This window comes from Narcine bancroftii, chromosome 9, assembly GCF_036971445.1.
Source record: "Narcine bancroftii isolate sNarBan1 chromosome 9, sNarBan1.hap1, whole genome shotgun sequence".
Lineage (NCBI taxonomy): Eukaryota > Metazoa > Chordata > Chondrichthyes > Torpediniformes > Narcinidae > Narcine > Narcine bancroftii.
The window spans coordinates 90,110,067-90,135,090 of NC_091477.1; the positions used below are offsets into that span (position 1 = coordinate 90,110,067).

At 37.1% G+C, this 25,024-nt stretch overlaps 2 protein-coding genes across 12 annotated transcripts in view; one reads left to right on the plus strand and one right to left on the minus strand.

Annotated features, from left to right (window-relative positions):
• Positions 1-25,024, plus strand: part of LOC138742429 (UDP-GalNAc:beta-1,3-N-acetylgalactosaminyltransferase 1-like) — a 147,805-nt gene that overhangs the window by 50,153 nt on the left and 72,628 nt on the right. For 3 of the 10 annotated variants that reach the window (XM_069896788.1, XM_069896789.1, XM_069896790.1), the window contains one exon: positions 9,596-16,044. The exons of 5 other annotated variants lie outside the window; for them this stretch is intronic. In XM_069896788.1, the coding sequence (XP_069752889.1) occupies positions 9,635-10,594 (960 nt within the window). In that variant the 5' untranslated portion in view covers positions 9,596-9,634 and the 3' untranslated portion in view covers positions 10,595-16,044. Of the gene's footprint in view, positions 1-9,595; positions 16,045-20,354; positions 21,153-25,024 lie in introns of those variants that run through there. 2 more of the 10 variants (XM_069896794.1, XM_069896793.1) reach the window with 1 other exon arrangement.
• ppm1lb (protein phosphatase, Mg2+/Mn2+ dependent, 1Lb) overlaps positions 18,356-25,024 on the minus strand; it is a 78,572-nt gene continuing 71,903 nt past the window's right edge. For both annotated transcript variants that reach the window (XM_069896786.1, XM_069896787.1), the window contains exon 4: positions 18,356-23,716. In XM_069896786.1, the coding sequence (XP_069752887.1) occupies positions 23,373-23,716 (344 nt within the window). In that variant the 3' untranslated portion in view covers positions 18,356-23,372. The remainder of the gene's footprint in view (positions 23,717-25,024) is intronic.

Genomic DNA, 25,024 nt, shown 5'->3' on the forward strand with positions numbered 1-25,024 from the left:
TTTCTATATACCATTGTTGTATTCTCAAATTAAATTCCAATTTCCAGGTTGACATAATACATTTTTTTGCTACGGCTAGAGCTATCTTAACAAATCTTTTTTGTGCACCATCCAAATCAAGTCCAAATTCTTTGTTTTTTATGTTACTTAGGAGGTAGATCTCTGGGTTTTTTGGTATATTGTTTTCTGTAATTTTATTTAATATCTGGTTTAGATCTTCCCAAAATTTTTCTACTTTTTCACATGTCCAGATTGCATGAATTGTTGTTCTCATTTCTTTTTTACAACGAAAACATCTGTCAGATACTGTTGGGTCCCATTTATTTAACTTTTGAGGTGTAATGTATAGCCTGTGTATCCAGTTATATTGTATCATACGTAACCTCGTATTTATTGTATTTCTCATCGTTCCAGAACATAACTTCTCCCATGTTTCCTTTTGTATCTTTATATTTAAATCTTGTTCCCATTTTTGTTTAGTTTTACCATTTGTTTCCTCATTCTCCTTTTCTTGCAGTTTAATATACATATTTGTTATAAATCTTTTGATTATCATTGTATCTGTAATCACATATTCAAAGTTACTTCCCTCTGGTAACCTCAGACTGCTTCCTAATTTGTCCTTCAAGTAGGATCTCAATTGGTAATATGCCAGCACTGTATCTTGAGTTATATTGTATTTATCTTTCATTTGTTCAAAGGAAATAATCTATTTCCTGAAAAACAATTTTCTATTCTTTTGATCCCTTTTTTCTCTCATTCTCTAAAGGAAAGGTTATCTATTGTAAAAGGGAGTAACTGATTTTGCATCATTATTAGTTTTGGTAATTGGTAATTTGTTTTATTCCCTTCTACATGAATCTTCTTCCAAATATTGAGCAGATGATGTAATACTGGAGAACTCCTACGTTGTACCAATTTTTCATCCCATTTATATAATATGTGTTCAGGTATCTTTTCCCCTATTTTATCTAGTTCTAATCTAGTCCAATCTGGCTTTTCCCTTGTTTGGTAAAAATCTGATAGGTATCTTAATTGTGCGGCTCTATAATAATTTTTAAAGTTTGGTAGTTGTAAGCCTCCTTGTTTATACCATTCTGTTAATTTATCTAGTGCTATCCTCGGTTTCCCCCCTTTCCATAAAAATTTCCTTATTATTTTCTTTAACTCCTTGAAGAATTTCTCTGTCAAATGTATTGGCAATGCCTGAAATGGGTATAATATCCTTGGTAAAATGTTCATTTTAATATTGTTTATTCTTCCCTTTGGTGTTAATGGTAAATCTTTCCAATGCTCTAAATCGTCCTGTAATTTTTTCATTAGTCGATAATAATTGAGTTTATATAGATGGCCGAGAGTTTTATTTATTTGTATACCTAGGTATCTTATTGCTTGCATTTTCCATCTGAATGGTGATTCCTTCTTAAATTTTGAGAAATCCGCATTATTCATTGGCATTGCTTCACTTTTATTTACGTTAATCTTGTAACCCGACACTTCTCCATATTCCTTCAATTTCTTATATAATTCTTTTATTGACAGTTCTGGTTCTGTTAAGTATACTATAACATCATCCGCGATTAAACTGATTTTATATTCCTTGTCTTTTATTTTTATCCCTTTTAAATTATTTTCTGTTCTTATCAATTCTGCTAGTGGTTCTATAGCTAACGCGAACAATAAGGGTGATAGTGGGCATCCCTGCCTTGTTGATCTGCTTAAGTTAAATTGCTTTGATATATATCCATTTACTGTCACTTTCGCCAATGGCCCCTTATATAATGCTTTAATCCAATTAATATACTTCTCTGGTAAACTGAATTTTTGCAATACTTTGAATAAATAATTCCATTCTACTCTGTCAAAGGCCTTCTCTGCGTCTAAAGCAACTGCTACTGTTGGCGCTCAAGATAACTCTTTGAGGGGGAAGGTGTACCATACTTGTCACAAATCGACCTGCATGTGATAGGCGAGCAGGTAGCAGAGGAATTTATTTATAAATGGGACACTAACGGTCCTATTTATTTACTTATAAATTTATTTATAAATTTATTTTTAAATAGGACCCTTGTGCCTCGCTGCCCAACCTTACCCTTCTAATCCACCCCCCAATTAATGGGGGAGCAGAAGGGCTACATCCCATTCTATCCAGGGAAAGTCATGGAAAAAGGAAGGCAGCTGACCACCGCGACATGACAAATCCATAATCCCCCAAATATGTTTGTTTTTAATATTTTATTTAATCAACATATATAAGATCATAATAAGTAAGATTGATAAGTAACCATAATATAATATTAACAAATATATGCAACTTCTTCACCTTGTTTGGATACCCCAGTTACATTCACATTGACTGGGGGTTCTCCTTCATGAATGAGGAGTTGGGTCAGTACTTCCTGTCCAAGGGGATAGCCACAAGTAGAACCACCAGTTACAACCCCCGTGGGAATGGGCAGGTGGAAAGGGAGAACAGCACTATCTGGAAAACAATCTTCTTCACCCCACAGGACTTTATCCAAAGAGAAAGAGGTAAATGTGGTGGAACATGGTAATGCAGGTGGGGGACGTCACTGGATTGCTCTGGCTAGCCCCCCTCCAACCTGATAACTCCTCCCCATAGTTTCCCAATAAAGGCTGAGAGTCCTAGTCTCCTCCCTCAATTCCAGCCATGGATCCAGACCAGAAGCATGTAGTTATATGCTGGAGGCTTCAGAACATTAAAACCTTTGGCCATGTGCCTCATGTCTGTGTGTGGTCATTGATCAAGCTATATAAAGTTCTGCCATTATGTTATAATATTTCTTACTCATTTCAACAACTTCTGGGCAGTAATCCTCAGCAAATCAGATGTTTTGGTCTTGGTAATGATAGGCTTTTCTTTTGCCGATCTTCAAAGATAATCTTCTATTTCTGCTGAAAGTAAGGCAATTGAATGATCACCAGTCTCGGACAATCTCTCAAGGGTGTCTTGAGATATGGAGCCTGATGTGCAAGGTTGAGTACAAGGTCTGCACCCAGAAACTTTCCCAAACTCCTCTGTTAGTAGCTTGGTAAAAAATTGTATAGGTGATCCTTTCTTGGTACCTTCTTTTAGCCCCAAAATATGAATGTTGATACGTCTGCTTCTGCTCTCCAAATTAATTACACATGACGTTAACTTATTGTTGCTCTTTGTTCTTTCTTCCAGCCTTTTCATCTTTTTGTTCATTGTTCTTATCTCTTTTTCCACTGTAGACTCCAAATTTGCCATGTTATATACTTCTGGAATTTTGTCTGAACTTTTAAGAAGCCTGTTCTCAATTCTGACCAACATTTGTTCCAGACATTATGATGGTTTATCTATAAGATTCTTAGATTTCTCTGCATTTATTTTGGCCATCATTTTAGTCACTTGATGAATTAGATGTGACTCAAGTTCAGACGAGAGTCCCATTTCTTCTTTAAATTCTGCAGTCCCCTTTGGAGCCTTAGTTCCTGACTTAGATTTTGGTCTTGACATTTTCTTTATAATATTAACAATCTGTTAAACCAAAGTTTAGCCAGTTAAACTTAGAAAAGGTTGGGTTTAAAAGTGGAAATAGTAAGAGTTAACAGGAATATACATCTACAGCTCCTACCTCCATGTAGTCACCATGTGGATCTTCCCAGATGCTGAAAATAGACCAAGTTGTTGGATAGGCAATTTAGCTCATTTCAGTACTAATATTACAATTGTTTTAAAATATTGCCTTGAGTAGCAAGAGTGGCTATCATTAAAGTTGTCAGACTTTGTTCACATTAAATTATTTACCAAAAAAGAATCATTTGAAGTTTCTTTCCACCCTTAGTTTTGTATCCATACATTTCCATCACTGTACATTGTTACATTCATTTATATTTATCTCGTTACCACCACTTTAGTGCCTTGTCATTATTCCCTTTCTGTTGTTTAAGGGGCTTCCCCTCAAATTCAACCCTCTATTCCTGGTAATGGATGAATGCCAGATTGTGATCCTTCTCCACAGTGCCCTTGCATTGGCTGCACCAAGCCTCAGTGCATCCCTCAGCATGTACTTCTGCAGCCTGGAATGTGCCAGTCAGTAGCATTTCTGCACTGACCTTCATTTGGTTTTGGACAGATCAAAGTGCGTCTTTCAACAAGTTGAGGGCCTTCCAGCAGTTCTGGATATCTGATTCTTTGTGCGTTTCTGGGAATCCCCGATAAATCAGAATGTCTGTCACACAGGGGATGAACCGTGAACATGGAGCCTTGCACCCTTCTCCACACACTCTTTACGATCTGCATTCTACACAAAATGGTTGGTGAGTGCCTCCAGTCCACCACAGACATCTCTGGGGCCACAGGCATTGTGGGTGATGTTCTGTTTGTGCAGAAAAGATCTGACTGGGAGAGCTCCTCTTACTGCCAGCTAGGCCCTGGGCTTATGTGGGAACACTGGGAATATGGCATTCTGCCAGATGAACTGGATGGTCTGCTACAGAACCACCTCATTTTGTCTGTTAAGTCCTTGGATCTTAGTGTCTGCATGATAGTTTGTGCTGTCCACTACCTGATGCCTTGTGGTCATTGGTTTTTGTCTGGAAAAACTTTTACACAAAAGTATGTTGTGTGACAAAGTCCATCAAACTGGGCCATTGCATGGCAATGGGGCCAGGTTCATCTTTCACAACACCTGGGACAGGAAGAATCTCAGCACATAATGGCATGTGATGCACTTGTACTCTGATTTCACGCACAGCCCGATGCAGCCGCACACGAAGATGGTCATCAGGATGAGGCCCACTTGGGTATGCCCTTGCCCTTGTTGCTTGGCAACATGTAGGTGGTGACCCTTCAAGCTCTTTCCATCTTGGCTCTAATCTATGAACACAAAGACCACTCTGGTGACCGCCAGGGCAGAGGTGTGGGGAATGGGCTACGCCTGCACCATGTTCAACGGTACTGAGAGTACCTTGCATCTGGTGACCAAGTTTATCCATGACTCAATTCCAGGTGGACTTTTCCAATGTGCTTCAACTAATTCCTGTTGAATGCCTCAGCTCCTTCAAACCAGATAGAATTCAGATTGTCAGATCAGTTCCTGAAGAGCATTGCCTCCTTCTTCAGCTTTACTCTTATGCCTGACGCAGACTCAAAACAGCGCAGATGCTGATCACTCTGCGGACTGATCGTGTGTCTGAGCAGAAGACTGTTACATCATCCATGTACAGGGAGGACAAGCTATGTGTGTGACACCCCAATCCAGCTAAACAATGTACATACCCATGTGAAGAGAGGCTGGCTGATTCCAGCAATCATCGATGCGATTGGATGACCTGGCAGTGCCAACAGCAAAGTGGACATCTCCTCCAGACTCCTGATAGATATAGCAAAGGACACTCAGCTCTGTGATGCCTTCAGCAACCCCAGACAATGTAGGAGTATGCTGGTTGGAGAAACATGAATCCCTTTGACTCTATTCACCTCTCAGTCCTCCAAGATTATCTTCCAATCCAGAGACCACTGTGTGGAGCAGGATGAGACGTGCTTTTGCTTCTTCTTTGCAAAGGTTCACATTGGGAGCTCTGTGATCAAAAGCCTTAAGGAAGAGGATTGCTCAGTCACATCCTTGTAGAAGGACATACAGAGGATCACAGATCCTTTTATCCTGAACTGCATGACACTAAGGCAGCACACAGAATGGCCTTCCAAAACTTCCTATCTTCTTTCACTGAGGTTCTTAGACAACACCAAGTGGCAAGAGTGGACCAGCCTGGGAGAGCTGACGAATTCCATCCATTGCTTTGGGTCAAGTAAGACTCCCGGCAGCAACGGCTTACCAGCGAGTTGATAGTACATGGCTCTGTGGGACTGGGTGGGCCCAGACCTGCTGGAAGTATATAATGCTAAGCTTTTGGTAGGCTGCATGTCAGACTCCACAAGGAAGAGCATCATCACCCTTATCTGCAAAAAGAAGGGGGCTATCAGGAACTGGAGACCCATATCATTGTTAAATGTTGACTACAAAATCCTGTCCAAAGCCATCGCCAATTTGGTCTGGGGCAGGTAATCCATCTTGACCAACCTGGATGGTTCCAAGCAGGAAAATTTATAACAGCCTCATGCTGCTCAAAGATGCGATCACCTATGTGCAGGACAGGGGGTAGCACTTGCCTGCTCAGCTGAGACCAGGAGAAGGCTTTTATTTTTAATTTTTTATTTTTCACACCATAAATCACATTAGCCATGATATACACTATTTCTTTTTCACACATATACAGTGACTTTTTCTCCCCCCCCCCTCCCTCCTCCCAAGCCACCCCCCCACCCCCCCCCCCTCATCCATTTTAGGTATACAATCTAGGTTGCATTAAGCCAGTCAGACAATGTTGTCATTCAACAAAAATACACCAGAAATTCTACTGAGTCCATTCTTTTCTTTCCTTCTCCTTCCATCAACTTAGGTAATGTTTGTCCCCGGTAGGTTTTCGCTATTGTATTTAATGTAAGGCTCCCATACTTGTTCGAATATTTCAATATTATTTCTTAACCTATATGTTATTTTTTCTAATGGAATCCATTTATTCATTTAAATTTAGTAGTTTCTTCCTTTTAATTTGGTTATGTATCCATTAATATTTAAAGTCATATAGTTCAGCGTAGCCCTTTTATATTTTGTTTATCTTCTCTTTCCGTTTTTCCATCATTACCTTTCCTCCTTTTCCATTTCTGTTTTCTTATTTTCAACTCTTTATAAGACAACATTCCTACAACATCCAACATTTTCCTTATTCTTCTATTTCTATCTTATTTATCCCCAATCTCCCCTTCCCCTCCTGAGTTGTCCTTTATCCCTTGTCGGACAACCACATCTCCCCTCTCCATTTGGATTTGGGAATCCACTCGCAAGCGTCAACTGATTTTGCAGTGACCGCTATTTCCCCCCACCCCGCCCCCCCCAGAAAAGATTTCACTTTTCATATGTCACAAAGGTCACTCTTTTAATTCCCTCCTTATTCTCTCTATTCCATTACCTTCCCTTATTAATTCTTGTCTATACTATCTATATTTTCCTCTAAGTACAGATACATTCACGTATGCACATTGTCTCTATTCACTCTTATACCTCTTTACCCGCATACATATCAATCGTGATCATTTTTACTCTCATTACCCGTCTTCATCCCTCAGTCTATTTTTGTCTTTACCCACATACATATCAATCGTGATCATTTTTACTCTCTTTACCCATCTTCCTCCCTCAGTCTATTTTTGTAATTGTTCTGCAAATTTTCGTGCTTCTTCTGGATCCGAGAATAGTCTGTTTTGTTGTCCTGGAATAAATATTTTCAATACCGCTGGATGCTTTAGTATAAATTTATACCCTTTCTTCCATAAAATCGCCTTTGCTGTATTGAACTCTTTTCTCTTCTTTAGGAGTTCAAAACTTATATCTGGATAAATAAAGATTTTTTGCCCTTTATACTCCAGTGGTTTGTTGCCCTCTCTTACTTTTTCCATTGTCTTCTCCAGTACCTTTTCTCTTGTAGTATATCTTAGGAATTTTACTACAATAGATCTTGGTTTTTGTTGTGGTTGTGGTTTAGAGGCCAATACTCTATGTGCCCTTTCTATTTCCATTTCTTGCTGAGGTTCTGGACATCCTAGGGTCTTAGGGATCCAATCTTTTATAAACTCCCTCATATTCTTGCCTTCTTCATCTTCTTTAAGGCCCACTATCTTTATGTTATTTCTTCTGTTATAATTTTCCATTGTATCTATTTTTTGAGCTAGTAGTTCTTGTGTCTCTTTAGTTTTTTTATTAGATACCTCCAATTTCTTTTTTAAGTCTTCTACCTCCATTTCTGCGGCTACTGCCCGCTCTTCCATCTTGTCCATTTTCTTTCCCATTTCTGTTAAGGTCATCTCTATTTTATTCATTTTCTCTTCTGTGTTGTTTATTCTTTTTCTTAAATCATTAAATTCCTGTGTTTGCCATTCTTTAAATGACTCCATGTATCCTTTAATAAGAGAAAGTACCTTCTTTATCTTGCCTTTCTTTTCTTCTTCTATTTCACTGTACTCTTCCTCTTCTTCCTCTGGGTTGGCCATCTGTTGTTTCTTTGTTGCCCTTTCCTTCTCTTCTTTCTTGTTTCTATTGTCTTCTGTGGTCTCTTCTTGCTGCAGGTGTTCTGCAGCTGTCGTTGCCGGCTGTGGAGATCGACTCCCCAGCTGGTCCCCCCTCCCGTCGGTGTGTTTTTTTTCATGCGCGGTTGCGCACTTTTACTCGGCTCAGCGAGCCATTTTTGTAGTCCATTATTTACCGAACTGAGGGAGCGGGTTTCTCTCTCCGCAGCGGGCCTCTTCGGACAGGTAAGGCCTTCACCTTTTTCCTCCTTTGTCTTCTCTTCCTCTCTTCTTACCGTTGCTTTCAATTTTTCTTTTTTTGTCGCCATCTTCTTTCCACCTTTATACTCACTTTTCTGTAACTTTTATTTCTGTGCCTTTGTGTTTTCCTTTGTTTTTCCCGACTTTTCTGGAGAGGGCTGGAGTTCACCGTCCGGCCACTACTCCATCACGTGACTCCCTCCCAGGAGAAGGCTTTCAACTGGATATCACACATATACATGATGAGCGTACTCTTCAAAATGGTCTTTGGAGAGGGAACCCGACATTGGATTAAACTGCTCTACAGGGACATCCATCGTGCAGTCCAAATCAATGAGTGGGAAACGGATAACTTCCCTATCAAATCTGGAGTCAGGCAGGGTTGCCCACGTTCTCCAGCTTTTGTAAGCTGCATTGAGCTCTTTGCTGAAACCACCAGGAAGGATGCATGATGTTGCCAGGTAGTGGAAGTGGATGATGGAAAATAAATGAGCACTGTGTTTATCTAATTTTCTTTTGTGTATAATCTGTTTTGTTAGGCACTTTGCAACAGTTTACAATTAGATAGTTACTTGCGCAGTAATTGAGAAAACAAGTGTCATTTACCACAAAATCTTTATAGATAATGCTTAACGTTTATTTAAGATATTGTTTTTAAAAATTATTTTTTAAGTTGATCAGGTTATCATGCATGATAACTGCCTAATGAAGGCCAGCATGTTGAAAGCCTTCTTCAGCACCTTGTCCACCTGAGGCGGCACTTTTAGGAAACAATGCACCTGTATTCAAATCACTCTGGTGCAAGGAACTTGCTAAATATGAGTAAGGGTAAGGATTTGCATTTGTGTTAAAATAAAAACAGAAGTTACTCAAATAAAAATTAATAATATGGGAAATGGTTCTGAAACATGAAGTAAAATAGGTCATGACGGTGAAACCTCCTAAATTGTTTGCTGCCATCTTGTCTATGACATCCACTGTTACAAGGAAAATTCCCCCTGGGATCTGACTCTGACAATAATACATGCATGTATAACACCACCTCCAAATATTGATATCACTTATTTTGTAGTGGGTCCAACAAAATATTTCCTTAAAATAATGCTGTCCCTAACCAGGCTCAACAGAAAAAGATGCAGCTCTGCATTGTGAATTACCGGAACCTGAAAACAAAAGGTCTTAAGAGTTCTACAGAAAACTGAATGTTGCTTTTGTTTTTTGCAGATTGAGGAAACTGAAATATACAATTCTATCCAGTTCATAATGAACACGAAACTGATTTCCAAGTGGAAGAAAGTTCTATTCCTCTTCCTGTGTGGTGTTGTTTGCTTGTTAATATTTTTAAAATCTGATTCAACTGAAAACTTCAATTGGCAGTTCTTCTATGAGCAAAATCCAATCTATGAGAGGAACTCTAATTTTACTTTGACTCCACATTTGAAATGTGAAAGTGAAGATTATTTTCTAGTTCTGTTAGTTGCAACAAGACCAAATGAAGTTGAGACACGGCGAGCAATCAGGTCAACATGGGGACATAAGCGGATGTGGTTGGGCAAGAGAGTCGTGTCTCTGTTTTTGATCGGAAAAGATGGTGAACATCAAAGTCATGGGAAGCTATCAATGGAGGAAGAATATGCTCAGTATGGGGACATAATTAGCCAGGACTTTATAGAATCTTACAATAACTTGACCTTGAAGACAATAATGGCGTTTCAGTGGATTGCAGAATTTTGTCCCAAGGCTGAATACATGATGAAAGTAGATTCAGACGTATTTGTAAATGTGAAGAATTTAGTTATTTTTTTGCTGAAAATTAACAAAAATATTTCCAGTGACTTTTTCACAGGATATCCTTTCATTAACACCAAACCACACAGAGGTTTTGTTACAAAGGCATACATTTCAAAAACTGATTATCCTTTCAGTATGTATCCTCCATATTGTAGTGGCCTTGGTTATGTTTTATCTGGAGATTTGGCTTTAAAGATCTATAAGTTGATGAGCCATGTTAAACCATTTAGATTTGAGGATGCATATGTTGGAGTTTGTTTGAAGATATTGGGTGTAAATATACATATTCCAGAAAAAGAATTGTTCTTTGTACAAAAACTGCAGTTTGACAAGTGTCTATTCAGTAGGTTAATTGCAGTACACGATGTCACTCCACAGCAGTTGAATAGTTATTGGAAGGATCTCAAAAGTTTGGAGATTAATACTTGTTGAATAAGGGGCACAAAATATACAAACATGATGCTTAACTAGATTACAGTGAAATTGCATTCAATAGAATGCAATGGTGATGCAGTGTACCCAGTGAGAAAACTTTAAGCCATTGGTTAATTTAATCCATGTTTTCAAAATGCTATTTTGTAACTGGCCTGTTGGCATAATCTTTTTATACTGCACTGATCACTAAAATTATTACATCTATCAAGGGAAATAGATTCAATTAATCACATGGTGAGATTTCTAGTTGTAAATGCTTGTTTTTGTTCATTGTGTAAACGTGGACATGTACAAAGGGCTGTGTGAGTTAAAACTTGAAACAAGCGAACTATGAATCCAGTTTCAACAATCTCTTTGATACAGTTTGTAAAGATCACTTTAACAAAACCTGACATTGCATGCACAACTGAGAATTGGTGACCTCACATTACAGCTATTTAGGACATGGAAGATTTATCTTTACAAATTCACAATTCACCATCTAAAAATTTGTGATGAGAAAATTCACTTTCGCTGAAGACAGTAAATGTTTGGGGAGGGAGGAGAATAAATGCATTTTTTTTCCAAATTCTCATTTTTTAATGGGTGCAGATAACACGGCTTCATGTTATGGAAAATTGTGATTTGGATGATTTCAGATTTAATGTCATAAGTGCATAAATGACATTCCATTCAACTCTGGATTTTGTTTCCTGCGGATGAGGCTGAATTACACTTGTTGGCAGTGCAAAAAAAAGACTCAACATACACATGTAAACAAACTGTGCAATAAGTAAGAGTCAGATTTCAGATTTTTTGTCAGATGACATAGAGAACTTGACATCACGTACAACCCTGAGCTTTTTCCTGTGGGCCAAGCAGAATTACCACTTATTTATTGGTAGTTGGGTATCTTACCTTTAAAGCTCTGGAAATGTTACTGGGCACTAGGGAAGGGCATGATTATCATCTTTGGGGAGGTGTTTCCTACTGAAATCAAACCAAAGTTAAAAAAAATATGGATTTTAAGATTACAATTTGAGGCAGATCACAATTGGAAGAAGGCATAGAATTATCCCCCCATGATATGGGTGATTAAAACCATTTCATACATACAACTGAAATTAATGTGCAGTTTGAATTATGGAAGCCTCTATTACGGATTGTGAAGGTCAATGCAAACTGAAAATTTGTGGGCATGTGGCATTTTGCAAAGACAAAACAGAAGGCAGCAATGCAGGTGAACATGTGGATGTTAGATCAAGACACACGGATGGCATATAATAAATAATTGTGCATCTCAAGCAATGACCAATGCAAATAAATTATCAGTAATCTGGGGTACACTTAGAACTGGAGTTGGTGACAGACAAGGTGTAGACAGAGGAGTCTAGCCATATGTGTTTGGGAAATATGTTCAACTTCGATTAACTGAGGAATATTGATGCACTGCAACTGTTTGCTGAATTTTAGGTGAAGTGTGCTTCTGAACTGATATTTGTTTAAATTATTTGTGAGTGGGAAAGTATTGATAGGCAATCTTGACAAAAGATCCTGACTAAAAACATTCACTGAACATTTCTCTTCATGGATGTCATCTGACCCATTGAGTCCCTTTACCATTTCTGTTCACTCACTGTATTGGTAATATTGGATGGAGAAAGTCCTGACACAATCCCGATAAATTTGTAAAGTTAATCTCCCGGTTAATAGGTTTGTTTAACTTGCAAATGTGGACATGAAAACTGAGTGTTGGAAAAGACAGGTTCTGTAGACCTGAAGCTTAGAAACTGACCAAGTGAAAGAAATTGCAAATAATGGGTGGGTTTCTCTCTGGCCAATGAACATGGATGTCTAATCATATGAGCTGCTTTTTTTAAAGTATGTTTTTATTTAATATAAAACCACTTAACAATCGAATCACAATATTTCATACTTAATTCAAATACATATGGTATTTTATATAAAAAAAAATTAAAAAAAAGAACCTCCTCTAAATTCCCCAACCCCCTACAAATTAAAAAAAGGAGAAAAAGAAAAGGGACAGGAAAACTACAACAGGAGCACTTGACTTTCCAATACTTTTAAACATATATTTATAGAGACTGATAGGAGAAAATGTCCGAGATTCATTTAAGCTGCTTGTTGAACTTAAAAAAAAACAAATGAAGAATTCTTACCCATGTTTTGATTTTTTTTCCCCCTAATTATTGGGTTTACAGTGAAATGCAAAATACATTTATGGTTGGCAGAACTGCCAGGAAAGTAAAGTGTGGAGTCTCTAATTGTATCAGTATCCTGTACTTGGAATTGAATGAGCTTGCCATGCAAATTTTTAAGTGAACGTTGAAAGATGTGATCAAGTTTGGGGAATTCTTGAAAATGGTGGAATGGAAAGCAAGTGTCGAGTTTGGGATCATTGGAGCTTGGAAATGAGAACGCTGATCATTCCTGTGCTCTTCTTGTGGACGATGAAAAATTTATTGAAGCTTGGCTCTGGGGATGGCATTGAGGGTACAAATTCAATCAGTCATATTTAGAAACAAGCCCGGTGCCAGACTATTTTGTGCCCAAGGCAAGGCCAACTAATTGCAACCCCTCCTCCCCCCCAAAAAAATGCCAATTTCAATTTGCAAAAACATATTTTGAAGACAAAATGAAAAGCGCAAAACTGCTAAGTTTATTTTAAATTGCAGGAATAAGTAATACTTTTAAAAATATTTTTATTGAGTTTAACATATAAGCTTACATACAGAGTTTTAGAACAGAAAGTACATAAGTCATTTGTATACATGTAAGGACACAAAAAAAAGATGAAACTAAGTTGAGAATTCCTTAATAAACATAAGAAACAATAATTTGAATTGATCTGCATAACCATATTAAATCCATTTGCTGAGTTAAGCCAAATAAAAAAAAGTAAAACAAATCTAAAAATTACATCTAATCTACCCCCTTGTCAATCTTTGATTATCTTTCTCAACTACAAAAGAAAATATTTTGGCACACAAATCATTTTGAACTAACGGGAACTCGGTAGAATGCATACCTCTGCCAAGGGCAACACATTAAAACCTTAAATTTCACACACTGTTAAGTCTATATACCTTCCACAAGAATGATGCAGTATGAAAATGCCCCTTTGGCCCATCAAATTTGATCTAACTTTCCCATAACCATTTTTACAAATCTATGCTATTCCCTTAAAAGGGAATCATTTGCCCCCAGATTCTACAACTCTCATACACTACAGCAATGGCCAATAATCTACCTGCCCAACATCTTTGAGACTCGAGAGGAAATTGAAGCATCCAGAGGAAGCTCACGTGGTCACAGGAAGAATGTGTAAACTCCACGGATTCAGTGCCAGAGTTCAGGGCAGAAGCCAAATCGCTGGAGTGGTGAGGTAGTAGCTCTCTTAATTGCACCACTGTGACACAGCATCAACTAGAGCAATAATAAAGTTGATTACATGACTCTTGAAGAACTGTCTCGAAGGAGAGTATCTCCATATTTACACAACTGTTAGAGCTTGCAATTGATAAAGAGCACTGAGCATAATTTCAGCATGGCTTTACACATGGAAATTCAAGAATACTTTTCTGTTAGTCTGTTTTTTGAAGTTCTCATGTTTTATGAAACTTTGACAACTAGGATGAACAAAATTATTAATATAATGACAAAAAAATAGCATGGAGTAATTGCTGAGTTGATTTAAGAATTTATACATTTTTATTTCTCATCTATGTGCATTGATAGTTATTCTGCTATGAGAAACCAGCTCGGGTACCTGCCCTAAGCTATCCTTAATGAGTTACCCTGGACCATCTTGGTCTCAAATTTGCTTGGTTTCCCTTCCTGATGCCTGAATCCGAAGGCTGAACCCTCCCCTCAGCAGTCAGCCTACAGGTGCACACTGGAGCTCCCAATGCTGACTCTGAACCCTCCCTTCAGCCTACTACCACACATGCACAGGGGAGGGTTTGAAGTCAGGACCCTGGTGTCAGGAGCTCCTGACTCTGGTGACCAGAGCTCCCGATGCTGACTCCTAACCATCCCATCAGCCCACCTGAACTGTGGGGCACAATTTGCAAATCAATTTCATTTTTAAATGAACAAACATTTTACTCCCCCTGCACCCCCCACCCCTCCCAGCTATGCCGACGATACAGTGGCTCTGGAGTTGTTGGAATCTCTCTTCAACAGTGGCCCTCTGAGGGCTGTATGCTAGGTGACTGCCTGGTTAGCCTAATGGTAGCGCTGGCCCTGGTTGCAAAGCCTCTGTGCTTTGGGAACAATCATTGTAAATTGTTCAGACTTCAGAGAGGTATTAGAAAATTGGAAGGCAGTTATTGGACTCCATTTCCACCAAAATTGTATGTAAAGTTTAGAAACTTGATATGGATTTAAATTAATTTCCCATGGCTGGTATTAACAGTGACTGGGAAGGAGATTTGAACACAGGTTTTTCAAATGAAGATTGGTACTCTACTCTCAGCTTAATTAATGATTCCTCATTTTGTGCTTATTACAATTTAAGGTGGTACACAGAACTTATATGTCCAAACGTAAATTATCTTGTTTTTATGCATCTGTTATGTGAGAAACGTACCATTTTTGAAGCTTCTCTGATCCATGTTTTGGGAGTGCCCAAATTTAGAGATTCCAGAAAGACATTTTCCAAACTTAACAACGATTCTTAAGATTAATTTGAAACCTTGCCTGTTAATTGCTTTGTTGTTTTTTTTTCATGATTCAGATAAACTTGTATAGGCATCTTAGGAAAAAGTTTTAACTTTTACCACGTTGATAGCCAGACAAGCAATTTTATTGAAATTTTATTCATCCCCTACTCATACACAGTATTTTATGATGTAATATCGTATTTAAGTTTATAGAAAATTAGATATATTAAAGATAGAAAATTTCAATTTATGAAATTGTGGGGCCCATTCTTAGAATTTTTTTTATAATTGGAAGAATTTACAATTATTGTATGTTCCGGTGGTTTATTGCCTGTTCTCTGGGAGTCGCCAGTGGTTCCACGTTATTGATTTTTAAAAATTAACTTATAAGGTTATTTTGATTAGAGGGATGGCATAGATTAGTTTTAGATTTTTTTTTCCTTTAATTTATTTCAATAAACGAGTTTAATATGGCAAGATAGATCATTTCAATTAAATGTTTTAGAGGTATTAAGTAGTTTTATCTACTCTTTCTCATTGGCTCTTTTTTGTGCGTGCGTACTTGTATGCAAATGAATTATTATGTAATTGTCCATTCTGTATTTATAGGTTAAATCCAATAAAATATTTTAAAAAGAAACTTGATGTTATTAAATACAATTGACATCAAAGTGTATGATGACATAAGATCATCTCAGGAAACCCTGTTGAATATATTGGGCATAAATAGACAGCTATTTAATTTTATTGTTGCACTATTTTATTAAAGCAATTTGGAAGTCATCCTGGAGTTGATTTACAATGTCTTGCACACACACTGCACACTTGCACACACACTGCACACTGTACCCTAATTTGCACCAATGTTCTTTGAGAATGGTAATGTTGGTCTTCTGGTTTCAATAAGCCTTTTCAGGTGATTCTGATGTCTTTGTGTCTGATGAAGACATTACAATTGGAGGCTATCATTTTAATTGTTTACAGAAATTAACATTTTCTGGGCTGCAGTTTGTGTATTATGGAACATCATCAATGCAGTTGTTGATGCCCTTATACAGCATCAAGACTAGCTGATGATTGAGAATGATAAATTGTATTTGAAACCAGAACCAGATTTGCAATTGTCCAATGAAATTTTATTCACAGAACTTGCCATTATGGCTAAATCTGTACTGGTAGTTGCCTGGAGGAAAGAGAACACAGTATTTGTGGTTCATTTCAGAAAATTAGATTCTATGGCTTACAGATGGAGTCTTCAATAGTGTTGACTTAACCACTTCAATTTTCACAACTGAAATAGATGTTGCAGACTGAGAATAATCTTTGTGTGGTTCACTTGCCTGGCCATAATTTTGAGGCAGAGTTTGTTTAATTAATAATAAACATTTGATCATTACACAACTTGCCAGGAATAGGAGAAGGTATAAACATGGAAATATATTTTGTTAATTAACCCATGACATTTTTAAGGGTTTGAGTGTCTTAAATTATAACTTTTTTATTGTTCCTCCAGATAAATTTGGAGTAAAATGTGTCAATACTTTCAAATAATCAAGCATATCACTTTAGTTCCATAATAGAACACGATTCAAACAGCAAAATGATGTCAATCACAGTCTTTATGAAGGCTTCCCACCTGAAATTTCAACTATTTTTCTCCCTCTGATGCTTCATCGAGCTCTCCAGCAAATTATTTTTTGGTCCCGATTCCAGCATCTGTAGTTCGTAGGTCTCCGTTAGCAACTGCAACTATGCTCAACTGTAAAAACCATAACTGATAGGAAGCTAGTATATGGATATGTAGATTATTGTATTAAAGTTATATGGTCGTCAACAAGGAGTCAGGACATGCAGAATCCCAGAGAATTTCTGGAGTCTTTGGCTTCAGTAAACCCTGCTACAGTTGCTGTGAAAAGGGAGGCCACCAAAAATTTAAAAGTTCCTTCTTTTTGCCACCGTTGCAATGGGATAACCAGACTACAGTAAAAGACTGAAAATCTGGGCCACCCAAGAATCTGGACTTCTCACTCGCCTGAAACCTAGTCAACCTGAAAATCTGGACTTCTCAAACTCACGGCTTTTGCATGGTTGTGTAAGCAGTAGAGGCCAACAAGCCACCACACGGAAGTTGCAGATATGAAAGATTTTTTTTGGATTTTATATGAAATTTTTTTTTGTTAATAAACAATCAAAATTTACCTGTTTATTTTCCATAAATTTTAATTTTAAAAGTACCGCCCGAGAATTTGGAAAATCCAAAAATCCGGAATGACCCAATCCCCAAGCAGTCTGGAATTTCGGACTTTTACTGTATTTGGAAATGGACTATTCTTGCAGCAGTCATTGCCATTATTAGTGCTACACAATCATCCCTGCACATACTGAGCAGGCGCTTCCACTGTATTACAAATAATGAAAAGGATACCCAATTTATGGTACTTTCAAATCACAAGAATTTCGAAGCAAGCAAATTGTCAAAGACCAAAAGTACCCCTGCCTTTGTTACTGATGCGCATCAGGGAAACTTTATTGGAAATCTCTGATTAAAAATGAGACTGTGATGAAGGAGAAATAAGAATAAAAGGAAATGCATAGTTGGATTATTCCATTTCTCAATTCTCCACAAATTAAAATATCTCTCAGATACTATTCCACAAAAATCATCTGGATATTTGAATATTTCTCTACTTTCTCTGACAGAGAATGCTTTTTTATGTAAATATCGAAAAATACTTTGCTAAGAAATTTGAACAACGGCCTTTGAACAAGTTTGTTCACTTGCTGTGTGGTTCTTGGTGTTGTATCATGTCAGGTGACTGGTTGGGGAACATGGGATTACAGAAATGGGAGATAGTGTCACAAAACTCCATTAATACATTTACCAGAGGTGGAAAATTTGTTGCATAAAAAGGAGCATTTAATCCATTTGGGGATCAGATTAAAAACCTGCCCATAGAAAGTAATCCCAAAAATTTCTGGCACATTGTGCAAAGTGACAGAAGTTTTGGTAAATTAATTAATCAAGCTACAGTTCTTATACTCTTTATATCCCCAATTTATTTTCTGTTTAATGAAAACTCATTCGGCTCATAACTACAAATTCATATTTTTATTTTATTTTTGCACAACACAGCTGCTTGCCCACATTTTCAGTAGTTTTGACACTTTCTGATGCTCATTATCACACCGATTTACATATAGTTAATGTATATACATTTTTTACCAGCTCTATCTAGCCACTAGCTTTAATAATATAATTAATGACCTGGAGTATGAACTGTACAATATTGGCATACAAAGGATGATTCTTTGATACCCATTATGTAACTAAGACAGAATGGTTTATTTACATCCAAAACACCTTGTCAGATTCATTACTTGCAGTATGTACTGTCTCCTAGAGACAAATGTTAGAGCCACGCAGGTCTTCAGAACCCAAAACATGAAATTGTTGTATACTTTAACCAAAGATTTCCTGTGCTTCATAGCAGGAGTCTGTAAAAACAAATTACACTGGACAACAATTTTTTTCAAAAGTTTTGCTACCTGAAAAGAATTGGGAATTATGATAGATAACTTCAAACTGAACACAAAGATCATTTTAGATTTGCTGCATCACATCAGAAGTTGGAGAAACATTAAATTAACTTGTATTGAATTTAGCATATTTAATCACATAATGTTCAACTGACCTAAAAATGTTTTGCTGCTGATTTTCATTTGTACTCAGCATCTGATGCCTCTCACATGTTCATCTGCACCAAGATCAGCAAGGAAGAAGTCCAAGTGTAAATGCAGAAAATGAATATTCAATGACATGTTGCATTTCATGGTTTTGTCAAGTCAAGTTTTGTTGTGTACAAATACAACCCAATGAAACAGCATTCTCCAGTCCTTGGTGCAAAGCATGCAGACACATGTTTTGTACTGAAGACCAGAGAATGCTTGAAGTCGACTTAAAATATGAGATGGAATCACAAAAATAAGTTGTATCTAAAATAACAGTACATGATAGGAAAATTTTAAAGTGATTTTCATGATCAGCAGCCCAAAATCCATAAAATACACCCAAAAGTGTTCAGGAAGCAAAATCATAGTGATTCACCAGTGAATAAAATACGATTGAATATAAGGCAGCAATAAAACCAACCCAGATCAATTGAAATATATATGAAGGCTTGAACTGTGCCTGTTCAGAATTTGCATACCATTGTTTCAGTCATGGAATTCTACTGATATATTCTCATTAAACTTGTTTGTTACATGATGCAGTTTTCTCTCAACATCCTTCCCCATATTGAGGTAATTTGTAAGATTACAAATCTGGCTGTTTTGATTCAAGTCATTTAAAAAAGTTTGTCTGATATCATATTGTACAATCAATTAAATGAGAAAAATTGCCCCTATTGCAACTATTTTAAAATTGCATCATTCCTATGTCCTGTACATTAATGGGCAATGCATGGCACCAATTTAAGTGAAGCCCAAATCCCATCAAATTGAGATGTGCAAAGAATGTGCACAGTACGGGTTCTTAAGCACTGTCGGCTCAGAAAAGATGAGACAAAGCATAGAAGCATGTATAAATATTTACCGGTACTGCTGAATCATTGATTGGGAGGATCACTGACTAAAAAGGCAGGTTAATCAGAATGCACAGGCATTACGACACACCCGAGTTTTCTTCTCCCCGCTTAATGACCCAAAGATTTTCCAGGAGTTTCAGGACTTTACCAAAGATGTTTGATGCCGGGGAACTCATTTTGGTGGTTCTGTTAGTTGGGTTCCAGTGAAAGCCAAAGAGTTAAATGTTTTGATGAAATGGAATCTGAATAGGAATTTATTATAAACTCTGGTCAAATGTTGTGGGAAACCTGCCTTGTGGATATTAATGGCTCAGCCCTATCTTAAAACTTGTTCCATTTTCAGATTTAGGAAAATATTTCTGGGTTTGGGTAAGAATGGTTGTTGGTTCTGGTCTGGGAAACTCTAGAACAGCCATTCTCAATGGGGGTACAGCCTCACGGGGGGAGGGGCCTTAGCACATCTAAGGGGTACCACAGACTGAATCATTTTTTTTGTTTTTTTTTCAGTCAGTGGGAGAGAAATACAGAAGAAACCAACTAAACTTGACTGCTTCAAAGGGAAGGGGACCCATAAACTTTGAGCAAAGCTCTAAGAGGGCCATAGTGAAAAAAGGTTGGAAGATGGCTGCTCTAGACCTTAAAAATGATCCTCACTTTAACCAGATCTGATTCTTGGTGAAATAATCATCTTTACAATAGTATTAGTGGGTGCTCTCTTTGAACCTATAAACGAATTAAACTAGCATTGTTAACAATATTACAAGCACTTCTGAAACCTGGAAGAGTGATAAAACAAGATCATGAACATTGAAATTTCTTACTATTTTTTTAAACATGTCTACTTTTTCAGATCTCTTTATCAAGGAAGGAATGTTATTGTCCAAATTTTCGTAATTAATGACACTTTTGTATTTTTATAGGTGTTTTGATTTGTAAAAGTTACACATGCAAATTAATCTAATCCAGGAAATAGTACACAAAGGCTAACATATTCTCTAAATTACCAAAACAAAAATCTATTTGTCAGAGTCTGTGGCCTAAACTAGTGTCCAGTAACCATTGATTCTTTTCAGTTGAGTTCGGCTAGATAAATAATTTTGGTAGTCTTTAAAAAAAAATTGTGCCTATGTTAGACTATGGGTCATTTCTGAAATAAAGATAACAATTTTGGATCTGATATGATTAATGTATAAACTGAGTATACGTTTCTCTCCAATCGATTACTCCCATGAAAATGTAATTGTTGAGTGAAGAATTCCATATACAATATGTATCTACTTAGCTACGTTTAGGGAATGAATAAAAATATGATCTTATTATTCCCAATGTTTTGGCAATGTCAAGTCATTTAGTCCAACTGTATTTTAAACAAATTAGCACTATTAACAACATGACTGAATTAATTCACATTCTCAACAGTTTTTTATATTTTTGTCTTTGATCACATTAAATAAATCTGATAAAATAGGACAAAGCAGTCAAAATGAGATGAAGAAAGGATATGAGAAGCAGCTGAAAATTTAGGGTCACTCTTAGGACTGAACAGAGATGTTCTGCAAAGTGATTTCCCCAATCTGTGTTTAAATACCCCTTTGTAGAGGAGATCACTTTGTACTAAATTGGAAATTTTCAAGTAAGTTGATGCTTCATCTGGAAGAGGCATTTTGGTCTGGGATCCCTGCCCCACAAGAAGGAAGAAGCTAAATGGCAATTTTTGCAAGTCCTGTGATTGATTAGTAAGTGCTGTGAGGAGGGGTCTGGGTGGTGTGGAAATGAAAGAGAGAAGTATGGCAATACAGAAAAAAAATGTTTGTAATACTGAAGGGTTTGGGGAGAGGTGTTATGGGAACTGGTAGCATTAGGTTGAGGAACAACTCAGTGTGACCCTGAGTCAGTCACTTCCGTTCTCCTGGTATTTCAGATTTTATTAGGCATTTAACTTCCTCCAGATACATCCTCTTTCAGGCAGCACCATTATCATGTGTGTGATTCAATCTCTATTACAGACCTTGCCCTTCTCCACCTTCTCGGCAATTTAAAACTTATTTCATTTCATACTTTCTCCAATCCTGTAGAAAAGCCACCAATCTGAGTTATGAATTTATTCTTTGTAATCCTCTCTGGGCTAACTGAGTATTGCCAGCATTCTCCATGTTTACTTCAGATTTCTAGCTTTTAGAACACAAATCCTTTCCAAAAAAGTTTGCCTCTTGAGCTTTGCTAAGTATTTAGTCACAATGACCTGCACCTGCCACACTTCCAATAAGGTTTGATGCATATGAGAGCATGTCTAGTAAAACAGAGGATTCAAATCTAAATTTCTGAATGATTAAATGGACTGTTCAGCAGCATTCTTCACAGAAGCAGAATGCTCCATCAACAATAGTATGTGCTGGGAAAAGTTTCTTGTTACAAAAGCCGAATAATACAATGGGAAGAGAATATGAAGAGGAACGTGGCAGCAAGAAGAGTTGAAAACCCTTTGACTGACCACTCAACCAGTGCAAGCTTTTTTTTGTGCTACCCATCTTGAATTGCCTCTATTTCACCAAGCCATTGCAATTACAAGCAGAGTGAATCATCCTGAAAAGCAAATATTTATGTTAAACTGTGATTGCAATTTGATAGGTAAAGCTACTTGAAACTTTCATGGTGTCCAGTGATTCAGGGTACATGCGGTAGCTAATTTTGTCTTTGGATATCAGATTTACTACATGCTGCAACCTTTCTCTTGATTCATGTTTATGTTGACTTAAAATCAGGATGATTCTTGTGGCCTCTGAAACACAATGTATTGGAGGTCTGTAAAAATAAAAAGATAAGGCAGGAAAATATATAGAGTATCATCTTACTGAGCTTTGTCAGCTGCTTCATAAATCAGTAATAGGGAAGGCCACATAGTTGTACACCATGATCGTAGCTTGTGGTTATGACAGGGAGAACTGAAGAGAGGGTCAGTCTAAGCAACTAGATACCTGTTTCATGCTTATTCCCTAAATGTTATATGCTACAAATCTTGCTTTCATTGTAAAATAACAATGGAGCTAGATTTGCTTGCTTTCTTGTTGTTTTTGAATTCGATTTTCTCTCGGGATTAAATTTATTCAGCTTTTTTAAATCCATGCTTGCACAGTAGTTGTTCCACTGATTATGTGAATCATTGAATCAGCAACAAGGTTCCTGAATGTTAATTGATTTTTGCTTTATTGCTTATGTCATCCGTTCTTTATAAAACTGTTGATCACAATTAGTTTGACACTGTAGTAGTTTTCCCACTGTGCATTGCATTATTTATATTAGAAATATTATAAGAAGAGACTTGAAATGATCATAGATAAAAAGGATGGTATTTTGATCTTATCTGGTTAAAATGAATATGTAGCTACTTGGTTTGTCCAATTCTACAAGCTGTCTAGCATTGACCATTCAGATGTGAACATCATGACCATTAGTATTAATATCACATACATCGCTAAAATTTGCACAGCATTATTTTAAGAACCTTGTCCTCGTGCTCAATGTCATTCATTGATCTTCAATCTTGTTGTTCCTGAATTTCACCACCATTACAGTTATGTTATCAGGACATCCTCTGTAGAAGGACTGCAGAACAATGCTCTTTGCACCAAAGTGAGGCTCATCAAGACGCTCTTTAATGAATCTCACTGCTTCTTCATTGCTGAAAGCATCCCAGAGGCCATCTGAAGCCAGGATCATGAATTGTGGCTGCAATTTATCCAGGTCAAAGGACAAGATGTCAGGGTCAGAAATTACAACATTGAGATTTTTAAGAGGATAATCTCCTAGGGAGCGAGACATAGCCAAGATTCCTTGGACCCTCCATGAACCATTGAAACTTATGAATCCACCTATAATAAAATAAATTATAAATGTAAAGTCCTGTCAGTATTGCTATTGTGCCAGTTTAAATATATTATTATGATAGGGAACCTCCTAATTAGATCATAGTGTTGAATAATGATCAAGCACCTGAATTTAATATTAGTACATGATGCCTATGTAACACCGTGATCTAAAATTAGGTTATTATCTTTACCTCATCCAGCATTAGGCTCTCTGTAAATGTTTTGGGCCCCATGAATTGCTCAAACCCATGTTCAGCTATTTATATCACCCCATCCCATCAACCTACATTCAGACCATACTCCTTCCATCCATTTACCTGGCCAAATCTCTCTTAAATGTTGAAATCAAACTTGCATTCACTACTGCTGCTAGCAGCTTGTTCCACACTCTTGCCACCCTCTGAGTGAAGACAAGCTCCCTCTAATGTTCCCTTGAAAGATTTCACCTTTCCGTGTCCTTTGTTCTTGTCTCATCTAACCTCAGTGGAAAAGGCCTGTTGCATTTACCTATAGAAAACTCATTTAATTTTGTAAACTCCCTTCATTCTTCGATGCTAGAGGGAATAAAGTGTATCCTGTTCAACCTTTTCTTCTAACACATCCTTGTCCATGAAGTATAAGCCCTGTCCTTTTCACCTTTAAGGCAGTGGGATTCTTTCTAAAGTGTGAATTGTGGCCAATATTATACATTAGGTAACCAGATATACAGATTTTGCCATTTTTTTTGTATTTGCGCTCATAGAACTAAGGACTTTGCACTTTCAAATGTTTGTTTACATTAAACAAAGGCAAGGAATTAAAATAAACTTTACTTGGATATGCGGTGCTGTCAGTACCTATCGTTACCATGACTACCTCCTTCAATTACTGACAGCAGTTACATCCTCAACTTGACTGGTGTTTTAAACAGTCACTCACCTTTATCATGAACCTGACTGCCACTCTCTCATCTCACTTTCACCTTAGAAGGTACAGATTCTAGGTTCAAGAATGTTTTTTTTTCTCCATCGTTATCAGGCCCTTGAACCTTCCTGCACTATTCTAATCAGAACACTGCTCCAGGATCAAAGACCTGTCTCCATTATTGCAAAATCACACCCTTTGTTCACTAACTGCAACTGTCAATATTTATCTAACCTTTTATATTTAGCACTTTTTCTTTTGTGTGGTCATTTGCATTCTACTCTATTTATTTGCGGATTTTGTGTACCCATCTAACAACAGCAAACAGGAATGTTTTTACATTTGTACATTGTACTTGGTGTATGACAAATTCTCATGTTGTCATATCTCAATTTTATTTTATTAGTA